Consider the following 15,898-nt stretch of genomic DNA (forward strand, 5'->3'; position numbering starts at 1 on the left):
CAGCTAGCATATAAGTTTACTTGTAAAACAAGGCGAGTGATTTCATCTGGTCTGTCTATCTAAGTGTAGACGACCGGAACGGATGTTAAAGTCCGGTTACTTGGCAGGCATGAAGGACTTGGGAGAGATGGAGTAAGAGCAAGAGAAGGAAGGGAAGAAGGGATAAAATACAGCATAGGTAATTGGGGAAGATGCAACAGGAGAAACACAGCTTCTTAGAGCTTTATACAAGAAACTCATAATTACAAGAAGCTGCACTTTCCATTTCTTTTCAGCAGGTTATTAATAAGAAAAACACACCAACTTTCACCTCCTCACAAAAAGAACGTATACACAGTCCCCAAAAAGCCAGATATATTAGTCTTTTAAAACTAAGGCCACTTTTCAAGTAACTAAAATTGAGCCACATTAATAATGAAAAAATACTGAGTGGTGACTCTGGGTGACTTGTAAATATTTTAATTTACATTAAAAATTAGAGAAGGAAGAGAAAACAAAAGGACGAGCCCCATTTTCTCAGGCATGTGGGAAACGGTGACGGGGAAGGCGGATAGGACGAGCCCCATTTTCTCAGGCATGTGGGAAACGGTGAGGGGGGAGATGGATAGGGGCCAGTGGCTTCTCCCAGGGAGAGGGCTGGTCTCCGCCTCACGTGGCTTGCAACACCTATGCCTTGAGGCACCTGGCTGGCTGGCAGGCCTAGAGTTTCTTACACAGAAAATGCTAGTCGCTAGCTGGAGACTGTGCCACGCCTATTAGTGCCACTGAGAAGTGTGTAAAGAGAGTTCAGGTTCAGCACATGCCTGGGCAGCTGTGGACTCTCTGAAACCCCTTGTAGAAGTGTCGGGGAGGGGAAAGGAAATGATTCAGCCCCATGGGCTAACAGAATAAACAGGCAGAATGATATTCCCAAAACAATAAATGCCACACTAAAAAAGGGGGGCAGGGAGCGACAATATATTTCCAACATAAACATTAAGTCACTACTTATTATAATTGAACTAAATCCTAATATGTTTGAGACAGAAGCTTATTTGGGGGAGCAGTTAATAGTATCTATCATCTTCTTCCCTAGAACGTTAAGAAATCTTGTTAAAATCATATTTACTCGGTTTTATCCATATGATGGGCATCAGGTCAAAGAGAAGTTTAGGACGTTGTTCGGCAAGCAATCCACTGTGAAGAGAAATTGACAGAAAGTAGAAACAGCTCACGAAACTTGCTTCTTAACACAGGTTGCTACTTAGATACTGGCTTTTACTAGGAGAGGACTAGAGAAACGGAAGGAAAGAACTGTAAAAAACTTGGAGGAAGAGGCAATGAAGAACTGAGATGAACAAAAGAAAATTATGGAACAGCCAACTAGACAGCCAACAATCATCAGTGCCTGGGGGTGCAAAAGGTTAACAAACTCAGCCGCTAACCGAAAGGTGGGAGGTTTGAGTCTACCCATAGGCATCTTAGAAGATAGGCTGGTGATCTACTTCTGAAAAATTGGTCACTGAAAACCCTATGGAGCACATTTCTAACACATATGGGTTGCCGTGAGTTGGAGTTGAATTAATGACATTTTTTTTGGTGCCATTTTTAAAGTACTATCATGAGGCAGGCACTGTGCTATCACATTTGACCCTCACAGTGATCCTGCCCCCACTCCTGTTCCTGTCTCACAGATGAAGATGGGCAGCTCAGACAGGTGGAGTACTTTTCTCATAGTTACACAGCTCTTAAGAGCCAGAGTCAAGATTCAAACAGAAATCTGCCTGTCTCAAAAACTATGCTGTTTGTTTCTTTCTCTGTTTGTTTGCAGAAAGGAAGGAAAAGGGAGGGAAGGAAGGCGTGATGAAAAAGAGAAGAGACAGAAATAACGGAATGAACTATGTGCAGCTGAGTCTCCCCGGAGCGGTCTTGGAGTTCTCTCTGTATAACTACCTTAGTGTTACCTCTTGTGAGATTTTTCCTTATGTGATTTTTCCCACTTTAACACTTCCTTGGGAGCAAAGTCTAACCCTGGTTCTGGGGATAGAGGATCATGCTTACTACTGGATTATGTCAAAGAGCAGGACTCCAAAGGAAATGCTTCTCCCCTTCTCTCCTACTCCCATAAATGTATACATTAAAACAGGAATAGCCATTCCTTAGTTTCCCAAACGAAGCTGGAAATTCAGTATTTCTTTTAAATATTCTCAATATTTATTATCTCATCAAAATACAAGAAGTTTTCCATTCACCAACAGAAATGGGAACTTTACTGTAGCTGTAAAACTGTTCAAAGTGAGACAGCCCTACACATTACAAAACAGAAGGTAACTGTTATAAAATGGAAGAAGCAGGACAATAATTTTAACCAACTCGTCTACTAATAAAACTATTTAAATTGTTCAGGATCTGAAAATAATCACTCATCCATTGCACTGCCCTGAATAATGATTTATTGTAAGAATTCCGGTATTATTACTTGTTTTATTCCCTAGAGGCCTCTTGGTTATTTAAAACAAAAAAAGCAGCAGACATCTTATTTTACCTAAGATTCAGTAGACAACTGAAGAGGTCTTTGGAGCTGAGAGTTGAAACTACTCACCTTTTTCTGTCCCAGCGTGCGCCATCGAGATACAATCCGTGGATAAAAACGCCATCGTCGGGTGCCGTGTCAGATGTATCAAAAGGAACGACCTGAAAGCAGAGGCACACGCTGGTAACGCCTTCCTTCCCTTCCCCTCCCTCACCAGTGTTCTGTCTCTCTGGAGTGTCCTGTGGCAAACTCTCTACTGTCTAAATGTAACGAGAGATCTATATAGGTAGGGTTGAAATATCTATCTCTGTAATAAAGACAAAGTTAAAGATCAGATTTCCTGCCCTAGGCTCTGTGAGGCAACTGTCTTTCCTGGTCTTTGTCCGAATTTCCTCTGTATTCTGATTCTTCCTATTGCCAGTCACTGTTCTAGGTGCTTTCCTCTGCCGGTCATCCCACCCTCACAACCAACCCATTCTACAGACGAGGGGTAGGAAAAGCGGCTTACCTAGGGAGTTCCCTATTAGGGGTCTTACCAGATTTCAAATGGAATACAGTCAATAACCAAAGTATGGCAGGTTCTTTCAGTATCTAAACTAGTTCATTCACCCTAGATTTTGTTCCTTTGCAGAAATATAAAGGTAAGAGCACTTTCAGTACGGACAGAATACTCCTGGCTTGAATTTTTGCAAAAAGAATTGAATTCACTTTCTTTGAATTGGTATGAAAGCAAATGAAATTCTTTTGAGGTTCATAATAAACAACTCAAAGTATGCCAAGTTATTTAAAAAAACAAAATGTATTGAGAACTTCACTTGCTACTACTGTGTTAACATTTTCACACAGAGCCTATTTATTAATTTTTATGTTTACTCATTTAGACATTATAGTACTGCTTGATTTTATATCTGCCTCCAGACAATTTAACCAAAACTAAACCCATTGCCGTCGAGTCGATTCCAACTCATAGCGACCCTATAGGACAGAGTAGAACTGCCCCATAGAGTTTCCAAGGAGCACCTGGTGGATGCAAACTGCCGACTTTTTGGTTAGCAGCCGTAGCTCTTAACCACTACACCACCAGGGTTTCTGACCAGGCAATTTAGTGGCATAAAAAATAAATTAGGCAAGTATTCAGAACACATTCAGGGAATCTCTGCTATATAATAGCTTGTTAAGCTATAAATTTTTTCAGCCATTTATATAAAAATACATAATACAGTTCTTTTTTGAAATATTGTATCAGGTTTTACTGTACCTGTTATTAAGTTTTGCTAAAATAGAAGAACATCATTAAATTATTTGAAGTGAATATTGAGATATATAAAAGTTCTAGCATAGGGATAGCAAGGCAAACATAAATTTTCTTCATGGAAGACAAAGAATGGAAAGAAGTCACACTGTTTATAATGCGCTACAAAATATAAACTCTGAGTCTCCTTCATGCTGAAATATCACGACTTTGATGTAATGATATACTATGGAGTTAAAAGAGTTACTGTACCTCAAATTCATATCCTAGTAAATCAATAGGGATGGTATGTTTTCTGGCAAAATTCTGCATCGCTCCAGTTAAAAAGGCTTGGGTGAAAAAGAAACCCGAGAGCCAAAACACATTTGGTTTTCCTGAGTCACACCAGTCCTGAAAGGAGAAAAAATACATCATGTTCATTTTTCAACTTACACAAGTGTCAGCTGACACACACTTGATTTCTGGGTCTGGTGTTCGTGTGTGTTGCCCGATCAATACACACACTGTCACACTTGCCATCACAGGTCTATCTTCCCTGCCACCAAACACACAACCTACTTTCCCTCCTACCTCTCTTCCCTTCTAGTTACTCCTCTCGGGAAATTCAAACTAATCTGAACAAGCACATGAATGAAACATGACTGGAAAGATTCAAGTCTTCTGAAAAAAGCCAAATGTAAATTATTTGGACATCTATTTTATTATTGAGTGCACTCAAAAGCAACCATCTTTAGACATCTTACACATTGTCTAACTAGAGCCCTCATGTTTTAATTCCAGTTCCTTAACCCTCGCAGTGGTGGTTCGATGGTAGAATTCTCACCCATCATACGGGAGACCCGGGTTTCATTTCCAGCCAACGCACCTCATGCACAGCCACCACTCATCTGTCAGTGGAGGCTTGCCTGTTATGATGCTGAACAGGGTTCGGCGGAGCTTCAGACTAAGACAGACTAGGAAGAAAGGCCTGGTGATCTAATTCCAAAATTCAGCCAGTGAAAACATTATGGATCACAATAGTCCAATCCCCAGCGGATCATGGGGATGGTGAAGGACCCGGCAGTGTTTTGTTCCATTGTGCATGGGGTCCCCACAAGCCAGGGCAAGCTCAGTGGCAGCTAATGACAACCACCACCCTCTTGAATCTCTTCTCTCCATGCCCTTTGCCCTGACTCCAGTTCAGATATTCATGGTCTTCTTTTTCTATCACTGCCTACTGTCTTCTTGCTTCCCCCCTCTCTCTGTTCTATACACCTAGAACAATGCTGCCAACATACACCTCACCACGCATGGTTTGGAACAGGTTTAGCAATCTGCACAATTCTCCAGTGACCTACTAACACCCACCAAGTTCAAGTCTAAAACCCTTAGTGTCCCATTCAAGACACTTCACTATTGGATCCCAAATTATATTTCCAGCTTTACCCATTTTTAGTCCCCTTCAAGCATCCTGGGCACTCCTTGGAAACTCTATGGGGAAGTTCTACTCTGTCCTGTAGGGTCACTATGAGTCGGAATCAACTCAACAGCAATGGGTTTGGTTTGTTTTTTTTCCCAAGCATCGTACGTTCAAATCAAACTGGGCTATTTGCCGGTCTCTTCTCTGTGGTGGGTGAAAATCTGTTGTTTTTTTCTCCCCTCCTTAAAGTGACACTGCCCTTATCTCCTTCTGGAGGACAAGCCTTCCTGCACTCTCTGTGCAACAACCTCTGGTGTTGGAGCTCCACCCAGACTGAGGGTGTAGGGTGGGGTCGTGGGAGTGGGGGATAGAGCAGTGAGGCATCCTTCTAGTCATAGTGACTGATTCAACCCAGTGAAAGCCAACAAGATGTAAGGACTTTTAGGAGAAAGACTCATTCTCAACTCTTTGAAGTTATATGGATGTTGCTATTGCTATCTTGCTATCATCAGATGAAAACCTAACTGAGAAGAGCGTCAACCCAAAGGGAAAGGAGCCAAGAGACGAAATGCAAGAAGCCAGGACCAGGTAACCCTGTTTGCACCCAGGTCAAATCCTGCCTGCGGTCGGTTTAAACCCTGGATTTTTCAGTTACATGAGGGAACAAATTTTCTTTTTTGCTTAGGTCAGAATTTTTGTTACAACAGAATTGATCCTAACTGATACAGTGCCTTTGATTCCACTTGTATCTCTAAGTCCTTTCCCTTTCTTTGCAGGATCTAAAACTATTCATCATTTTAGACCCAGCTCAAATGCCACCTCATGCACAAAACAAACCCCGCTCTCCTGATGCCGCCCCGTCCACGACACAAACCCTGCTCTCCTGACGCCGCCCCGTCCACGACACAAACCCTGCTCTCCTGACGCAGCCCCGTCCACGACACAAACCCTGCTTTCCTGAGCCGGAAGAACTCTCTCCCTTCTTTGAATTTCCGGAACATTTGACATGTTTGTCTTTTATGGCACATCCCTTTGTACATTGTATTAGTTTTTTTTTTTAATACATAACTTGTCTCCCTGTAGGCTATAGGCAGCTTGAAGGCAGGATTCATGGTATCATCATCTTTGTGTAATCTTTGTATAATCATCAAGGTACAACACGGTGCCTTGGGCAAAGTGTGGTCTCAGTTCCCATTTGCGGAATGAACAGATGAATGCACTGGAATGAACTTTGTGTTTGAGTGAGGAAGAACACAGCTTCAGGAAGATCATGAACTACTGCTGGAGATGTTGCAACAGTACCAGCTGACAGATCAAGAAGAGGCAGAGAAAGAGACAGAACTTAACAAGGGCACAAGCCAGGCAGAACCACAGGAAAGAACCCAGACAGCGAGTGTGTGAGAAATCCCTCACCCTACTCTACTTCACTTGGTCAAGAATGTCAGGAGTGGTCCACTACTTGCAGAAATTTCTGAATTAGCTACCAGTTACCGAGTGGTTAGTATTTGCCAGGCACTGTGCTAAGCACTTTACATGATCACTTCATTTAATCCACACAATAACAGAGTGAGTTGGTATTATTTTTCCCACTTTACAGATAGGGAACTGGAATGCAGAAGAAACATTAGTAACTTGCTCAAAGTCACATAGTAAGTGTCAGATCCAAGATTTGACCTGGGATTATAGCCCATGTGTGAAAGGCTTTTTTTAAAAAAAAAATGGCGCAGGAGAAGAAAAGAGAAGAGAACTAGGATAAATGATGAGAGGGAAACGTGAGAAGGATAGGAAACTCAGCTGACCCACCTGCTTAATCTGTTAACTCCAGGAACCCCTAGGAGGTGAAGAGGGGTGTAGGAGAAACAAAGCGGAGGAGAGAAATGGCATGGCTTCTGTAAGGGTAAATGGACAATGGGAAACCATTCAGGGGGAGGGTTGTGCTGAAGGGATAAGAGAAGCCACCCCGATAATGAGTGAGACCTTTCTTATGAATTCAAATGACGTGATTCCAAGGGGCAATTCAAATTTCGGGTAGTATAGAGATGGATGGGAACTGCATATTAACAACAACAACAGAAAGAATTTGTCCTGGAGACCACCCCAGCTGGCACTGTGCCAGGACCTCTCTGGGAATGAGCAGTGATCCTCCCAGGGACCAAGCTGAAGACTCTGAGGCTCTTGAGCAACCAAAGAGTATACAGGAAATGTAAGCAGTTCCAATAATTTTCAGAAAAGTTTGGGAAAGAAATTGGGGCATAAAAAAAATCAAAATAAAGATTATGACAAGGTGAAGATGGAATAAACTATGTGTCAGATGCTTTTGGTAAGAAACAGAAAGCGCCTGACGCGTACAAGCAGCCGGCATGCTGGAGACAGGGCTGGGAGATTCCAGGTGTGCACATTCTCACCTGGCAAAACAGCAAAGATAAAAGGATGCTAATTACTGAGAGGGAGGCATGCATATTCATTACTGATGGGGATACAAACTGAATACTTTTTCTGGAGGCTGCTTAGGTAATCTATATTAAAAGCACTAAAAAGGTCCAAATGGAATCCATTAAAGCATTAAAAGAATAAGGAACCACTGACCAAGGGGGATTTTTCTAGGAACACAAAAATAGTTTAACATCTGGAAATCTAGTGATAAAATTCAATGCAATAATAAGCTAAAGAAGGCAAAAATCACACCATCAGCAATAAATGCTGAAAAGGCATTTGATAAATTCAGCAATTTCTGATGTTACAAAAGAAGAATCCACACTGACTGATTGTTTAACTACATACAGGGACTGTGCTAAGTGCCTTGATGAATTCTTACATTTAATCATTACAGCAATCCTACGAGTTAGAAGTGCCCGTTTTATGGATGAGGAAACTTATGCTAGTGTCAACTCTTTTAAAGCCTAAACCTCTATTCTATACTAGTTCTTTTGTTAAACTTATAATCTACAAAAAAGCTCCTATAAGTCAATTTTAAAAACATAGTCCAAAAGAAAAGTGGGCCTAGGACATGAATAGGTAATTCACAGAAGACAATACAAATGACAAACACACGCACCAAAAGAAAACAAAAAACCAAATCCGTTGCCATCGAGTCAATTCCAACTGATAGCGACCCTATAGGAACAGAGTAGAACTGCCCCATAGAGTTTCCAGGGAGCACCTGGTGGATTCGAACTGCCAACCTTTTGGTTAGCAGCCATAGCTCTTAACTACTACACCACCAGCGCTTCCAACCAAAAGAAGCAGCCTCAAATAATCAAGGAAAAGTCAAACTGAAACAACAAGATATGGTCGGCCTATCAGACTGTCTCTTCATATCCTCACAAGCACTGACTATTTCACGATTAGCTTCTACAGTGAAACAAATGTTTTCTAAAAGAAAAATACAACCGAATACTGAAAAATCATATACCTAATATTTGTAAATTTCCAAAACAATATTATTTTGGGCGTCTCCTCCCTTCACACACGTATATACATCAACCACAGGATGGGGGTAAGCAGGAGAGCTGGGGAAGAGGAGGCAGTGTCTTGCCCTGAACATTCTTTACAGGGTGGAGGGTGGGGATTTCAGAGCACTCATCTTTTCTCTGGTTGTTTGAGGTTAAGAGAACATGGTGAGGCACTGATTTTAAGACAATGACCACTTATTGATAAATTCAAGCCTCAGGCTTTTTTCATGATTTACCAGTCAGTATTTAAAACACAGGACAAAACTAAATTATGGTCTCAGAGAATCACAAACTTAGAATCTCCAGAAATATACATACTGCATATTACTTGAGTTCTGGTAAAAAAACATTTTTTATTTTCTACTCAATACTTTGAAATGTGTGTAGTTGCCAATATTCTAAAATTTTGGTTAGATTACCATGAATCTATTAATCACATTCCATTTAACTCAGAGACATTCAAGTGATCACAGCCAATTTCTAACATCTCCCCAGTCACACTACCCCCCAAAAAAACCCACATGTATATTTATATATGTATATAAAATCTTTTACCTGTAAAAAGCTCAACCGGGCTAGAAAATCTGTGATGTAACTTCCCAAGGGTTTAAGACTTGGGTAGGATCGTCTGGCCCACGTTTCTGGAACCCTTCCAACAAGTAAACTGCCAGAGAGGGCCTCCAGTGTAGAATCCATTACTACCACGCCTTTAATAGCTTTCTCAAGGGCTTGTAAAGTGTTACGTATAGTTTTAATTAAACTGGAATGAAAGAAATTATGTCATCAACATATATATGATAGTAAATATCAATATGCAGTCTTTCCAGAAGAAGAAGAAATAGCTGGAATCTCATTTACAGCTTTATGCGAGTATTCCCCAAAGTGTGGTCACCTTCTACTTGGCAGTAAGTGAGGTAATTTTAGGTGATACTTAGATGAGCATTTTTCATTTGAATCATTACATTAAAAAAAAACCAACCAAACCTATGGCCGTTGAGTTGATTCCAACTCATAGTGACCCAACTGACAGAATAGAAAAAAAAAGCTGTAAATCTTTATGGAAGCAGACTGCCACATCCTTCTTCCACAGAGTGGCTGGTGGGTTCAAACCTCTGACCTTTTGGTTAGCAGCCTAGTGCTTAACCACTGTGCTGCCAGGGCTCCTCAAATCATTACATACATATCGTAAAATACAGAAAATAATACAACTAGCACTTCAAGCTTGCTGCATTCTGGGTGTTAATGCTTAGGACCTGGTAAACAGAGAATCATTTAAGGAAAAATCTCAAGTAAATAATATGATAGGTGACATATGGAAATATGGAAAAAAGCATCAAGGTGTTGTGCAATGGCTGAATCTTGGGAAACACTGCATTAAAACACAAACTGTATATTCACTTACACACTTGCCAACACTTACGCTTCCCATTTAGGCTCAAACTCCTAAGAACACCACCAATATACCTGTAGTGAAGGTTTTAGGCTAAGCAACTGAGAAACAGAATGTTACTGTAGATAAACACATGCGTTCTTTGTATAAGGAACACTAAACTAATTATGGCATCACAGTGTTCTAATATGTTTTATTTTAAAATGTCAGAAAGTCTGGAAACCAAAATAAATTTAGAAACACTTTAGAAAATTCATAACCAAAACATTTTTCCATTCCTTAAGCAGTACTGAGTTGCAGAGAATTCAGTAAAATCCAAAGTAAATAATTTATTTGCTATCATGGGGCACCAAATCAACCTAGACTGGACTCAGGAACAAAAGGGAGGTGTATGTGTGTTAGGTAGAGGAGAAAAATGACAGAAGATGTGACTATACACAGTCCTTGCTTAATGCTCATTCTGTCTTTACTTCCTGAAGTAAATGGGTGAGGAAATTAGGATTACTGAATATTTTAACTGGTAAAAGTAGATCTCTTTTTCATCATAATTTTTACTTTATAAAAATACCCTCTATTCTGGAGCAGAAGGTTCTGGAACTTAAAAAAAAAAAGGAAAAAAATTCTAATGAAATGGTAAGTTTTGATAATCTTTTCTTTAAAAATCTAATTTAATGCTACTATGTCTTTTTATTGAGGAGGCCTAGTGGTGCAGTGGTTAAAGTGCTTGGCTGCTAAGTGAAAGGTCGGCGGTTCGAACTCACTAGCCACTCCCTGGGAGAAAGATGTGGCAGCCTGTTCTGTAAAGATTTACAGCCTTGGAAACCCTATGGGACAGTTCTCCTTTGCCCTGTAGGACTGCTATGAGTCGGAATCAACCAGACAGCAGTGGGTATGTCTTTTTATTGACTTTGGTTGGTTGCCTTCTGAATCACTGATGATATAGAGCCTTACTTGTTAAATCGTTCCATTTCTTGTACTAACACAGTATTCATGCTCTCTTCGTATCTCACGGGATACTTTGATAGTGCTGCTTCAATGTCAAAATCATTGGGGAGCTAAAAAATAGATTTTGAAGATCACAAATTACTCTCAGAATGGGTCTTTATTTTCGTTCAGCTATAATATCAATAATAGCTAATATTAGGGAGTTACTATGTGCCAGGCAAAAATCTTCACAACTGGATCAATAAGCAACCTTTCAGAAGCAGATTGCCAGGCCTGTCGTCCCAGGCACCTCTGGGTGGGCTCGAACCGTCAACCTTTCAGATTGGAGATACATGGAGAAAAGATTGGCATTGTCAAGGGTTTCATTTTACTTGGATCCACAATCAATGCCCACGTAAGCAGCAGACAGGAAATGAAACAACATATTGCACTGGACAAATGTGCTGCAAAAGACCTCTTTAAGGCATTAAAAAGCAAAGCTGTCACCTTGAGGACTAAGGTGTGCATGACCCAAGTCATGATATTTTCAATCACCTCATATGCATGCAAAAGCTGGACAAGATTAAGGAAGACCGAAGAAGAACTGATGCCTCTGAATTACGGTGCTGGCAAGGAATACTGACTATACCACGGACTGCTGTGAGAACGAACAAGTCTGTCCTGAAGAGATACAGCCAGAGTGCTCCTTGGAAGGGAGGATGGCGACTTCATCTCACGCAATTTGGACCTGTTATCAGGAGGGATCAGTTCCTGGAGAAGGATGTCACGCATGGTAAAGTAGAGGGTCATTGAAAGAGAGGAAAACCCTCAATAAGACGGATTGACACAGGGGCCGCAGCAATGGGCTCAAACGTAACAATGATTGTGCGGAGGGCGCAGGACCAGGCAGTGTTTCGTTCTGTTGTACACGGGGTCACTACGAGTCGGAACTGACCCAACAGCACCTAACAACAACAACAACAATGTGCCAGGCAGGAGTCCCTGGGTGGCACAAAGGGTTGAGTGCTCGAATACTAGCTGAAACGTTGACGGTTCGAGCCCACTCAGAGGTGCCTGGGAAGACAGGCCTGGCAATCTGCTTCTAAAAGGTCACAGCCTTGAAGACCCTGTGGAGCAGTTCTACTCTGCACACATGAGGTCACTATGAGTCGGAACTGATTCTACAGCAACTAAGGACAACACCACGTGCCGGGCACTATGTTAACTGTTTCCATACATTATCGTACTTAACACAGTTAACACTCTTAGCTGGCCATTATTATCTTCATTTTGCAGAAAAGGAAATTGAAGTACAGAGAAGTTAAGAAGCAGGCCCAAGGGCACACAGCCAGAAAGTGGTCTGTTTGAGTCCACAGGTCTCTGACTGGAGGGCCCATCCTCTTAACTACTACAAGATACAGCGTTTTGTAGAAGATAGACGTTTCTGAAAAGTTGTGTGATTTCTTTTTTAAAAACTGAATGTTATTTTCCATTTATAAAACTGATTTACTATTTCAAAATGTCTTATATTTATTTCCAGTCAATTATAAACTGGCTCCAAGTAGCTTAGCTCACCTCACTATTAAGTAATTAATTCTACACAAATGTAGCAGGGTCCCAGGGCAAAGAAAGACAGGGCCCCCAAACGTGTGATTTGTATGAGGCACCTCAGAGGCTCTTGAGAAGAAGTGGTGAAGAGGACTTTGGGACTAATGATCAAGCCACAAGACATTGGGATTCACACTCTTAAAGGGGAAAGGAGTTTCCCAGTCAGCTGAGCTGTCCCAGGTAATGGTTCCTGGGTGGTGCAAAAAACTTCATCTAAGTCCAACTACCCAGTTACTGTGGAGCCAATTCCAACTCATGGCAAGCCCATGTGTGTTAGAGCAGAACTGTGCTCCACAGGGTTTTCAGTGGCTGATTTTTCAGAAGTAGATTGCCAGGCCTTTCTCCCAAGGTGCCTCTGGGTGGACTTGCACCTCCAACGTTTTGGTTAGCAGCTCTGTCAGGTATGAGATGGGACCTTTGTCCAACTTCTCTGAGCTTCAGTTTCTCATATATGAAATATGGGGATTATTATAGTACTTACCTTAGAGGGGTGTTGTGAAGATCTGTACGTAGGACCATAATCTTTTTTAAGTACCTTTAGTTCTTGATTGAAATTAAGGCTTATAGAAAAATAGTGAGAATAGAGAGTACCACTCCGCTATACTTAATAGGACTGAGTACACTGAGCTGTATTATGAAAAGAAAAAGCTCTAGCAATTAACTTAGTGTTGATCATATCTCCCTGTGCCTCCTTGCTTCCTAAGATTAAATTCCTAAGATTAAATTCCTAGATTAAAAACTGTTCTTTCCTTGAACCAGCAAGTTCAGACCAACCATTTTCTATATTTTTTAAAAGTAGGTCCATTCTTCTTGCTTATAAATGATAATAAATCATACATTCATTAGCACATCCATAACTATAGTTACTAAGAACTTACTATATGCCAGGCATTATACAAAGCACTTTAAATTCATCACCTCTTTAACCTTTGCGAGAACCTTATACAGTAGGTACTACCATAAAACCTTTGAAAGCTGGAATCTGTGTAAGACAGAAACCTGTCAGAGGCAGTGACAGAAAAGTGGTGACTGCACCCTGTCAAAGGCGGAAAACTGTTGAGACCTGGAAACGTAAGGCAGTCTCACTGAGTTCCAGCTGTCACAGGTTTCACCGTATTATCACCTTTTTACAGATTTGGAAATGAATGCTCAAAGAGGTAAAGTATCTTGCTCCGGGTAATAATGCTGGTAAATGGAGTTTTCAGATTGTCATTTCAGTGCCATTTTGATTTCTATTCTATTATAAGCCACATATTCTAAGCTAAACATTACCTTGTCGAGAATATCTTTGGTGATTTTTAATAGAGTCTGGTCAGCACTTCCTGAGGCTCCTGTCTGTGTGGCTCCTCCCTGGGTGAGCAGCAAGGACTCAAAGAGGGTTTTTGTTTGTTGAAGATCTTTGGAGATATCAACATTTTCATGTAATCCAAATATCTCAGGGTCTTGAGCAAATGGAAGTTTCTACCAGAAAACAGATTAATCAAGCAACACATGTTCTGGATATATTAATTCACAAGGCAGACACGTGCAGACCAAAAAAGGGTGAAAACCAACTAAGCATCTAATAACAGATGACCCAAACTTTTCTACTTTCCGTAATTACTAGAAACACAAGATATTAAAAGACGATTGAAACCATAATACTTGTCTAAACCTATATACTACAGGGGATTATTTCATCATCTGCATTTAGAAAAAAATCACACTTAAATCTAATCCTATTTTCAGTGATATCAGTTACCTTAATGAATTCAGTGTAATCATCATAGGTGCCTCTGGGAGGTGCAAAATAGTTTCCACTGGGAGAAAACTTATAATGAGGGTTTTCAACTATCTGCGGATTATAAAAGTCGGCCAGCATGGTCAGCAAGAGACGTCTGTCCCAATCATCTGTCACTCTCCCTCCATAGTTACATTCCCCAGTCAGGTAAGATATAGCTTCAAATGGAATTGTATCGTATTCATTTATAAATAACTGAAACAAAGGAAAAATGAAACAAGAAAACCTTAAACAAAATGAAGTCTTTTGCTTCATTTTCATGTTAAGATGGCATTAAATATCCATATGATACATGTGACTCTCTCTCTCTATCTTATCTATTTATCTAAGCATGTATGCATGTATGCGTGTATGTATATACAGGCACTCCCTGGGTGGTGTAAATGGTTAATGCACGTAGCTGCTAGCCAAGGGGTTGGAAGTTCGAGTCCACTCAGATGTGCCTTGGAAGAAAGGCCTGGTGACTTACTTTTGAAAAATCAGCCATTGGAAATCCTGTGAAGTACTTCCACTCTGTAACATCTGGGGTCGCCATGAGTCAGAATCGACTCCAAAGCAACCAACAACAACAGGCATGAAGAGGGGTTGAAAGGATTATCATCACAGATTGTCTTTTGGTGGCTGGGATTGTTGGTATTTTATTTGTAATTAGTTCACTTATCTGTATCTCCTGATTTTTTTCTGAAATAAATATGTATTGATCTGTAATAAGAAAACTTAATAAAAAATGATGACATGAAAATTACCAAGTCTTTTTCATATGAACTTGAATAAATCCTAATTTAGGGCAGTGGTTCTCAACTGGGGGCACTTTTATCCCTGTCTTAGTCATCTAGTGCTGCTATAACAGAAATACCAGAAGTAGATGGCTTAACAAAGAGAAGTTTCTTACCTCACAGTAAAGTAGGCTGAAGGTCCAAATTCAGGGTGTCAGCTCCAGGGGAAGGCTTTCTCTCTCTGTCGGCCTTCTCATCAATGTTCCCCAGGACTAGGAGCTTCTCTGCACAGGGACCCTGGATCCAAAGGACATGCTCTGCTCCTGGCACTGCTTTCTTGGTGGTATGAGGACCCCCTATCTCTCTGCTCACTTTTCTCTTCTATATCTCAAAAGAGTTTGCCTCAAGACACAATCCAGTCTTGTAGATTGAGTCCTGCCTCACTAACACAACTGCCGCCCCATCCCCCCTCATTAACATCATAGAGGCAGGATTTACAACATAAAGGAAAATCACACAATACCAGGAATCATGGTCCAGCCAAACTGACACACAAATTTGGGGGGGGGCATAATTTAATCCATGACAATCCCCTAGTGGACATCTGGCAATGTCTAGAGACATTGAGATTGTCACAACTGGAGGAGGAAGAGGGTGCTACTGACATCTAATGGGTAATAATCTGGGATACTGCTACAATGCACAGGTCAGCCTCCACAACAAAGAACTATTCAGCCCAAAATATTAATAGTGGCTAGGCTAAGAAGCCCTGGTTTAGGGCACCATTTACAACGTGATAAAAACAAAGCAATTCCAAATCAGAGTGCCAAAGCCTGGTTCACACACCATGACCTGGTTCCACTGA

The 15,898-nt window shown here is 40.9% G+C and overlaps 1 protein-coding gene across 1 annotated transcript in view; it reads right to left on the bottom strand.

Moving 5' to 3' along the window:
• The window catches only part of DNAH12 (dynein axonemal heavy chain 12), a 197,258-nt gene that overhangs the window by 756 nt on the left and 180,604 nt on the right, over positions 1-15,898 (bottom strand). The window contains exons 65-71 of the mRNA XM_012555870.2: positions 14,279-14,512; positions 13,810-13,998; positions 10,957-11,060; positions 9,171-9,375; positions 4,017-4,154; positions 2,582-2,673; positions 1,109-1,176 (exon numbers count right to left, since the gene is read on the bottom strand). Coding sequence (XP_012411324.1) covers positions 1,109-1,176; positions 2,582-2,673; positions 4,017-4,154; positions 9,171-9,375; positions 10,957-11,060; positions 13,810-13,998; positions 14,279-14,512 — 1,030 coding nt within the window. The remainder of the gene's footprint in view (positions 1-1,108; positions 1,177-2,581; positions 2,674-4,016; positions 4,155-9,170; positions 9,376-10,956; positions 11,061-13,809; positions 13,999-14,278; positions 14,513-15,898) is intronic.

The sequence above is a fragment of the Trichechus manatus genome, unplaced genomic scaffold, assembly GCF_000243295.1.
Source record: "Trichechus manatus latirostris isolate Lorelei unplaced genomic scaffold, TriManLat1.0 scaffold00001, whole genome shotgun sequence".
Taxonomy (NCBI): Eukaryota; Metazoa; Chordata; class Mammalia; order Sirenia; family Trichechidae; genus Trichechus; species Trichechus manatus.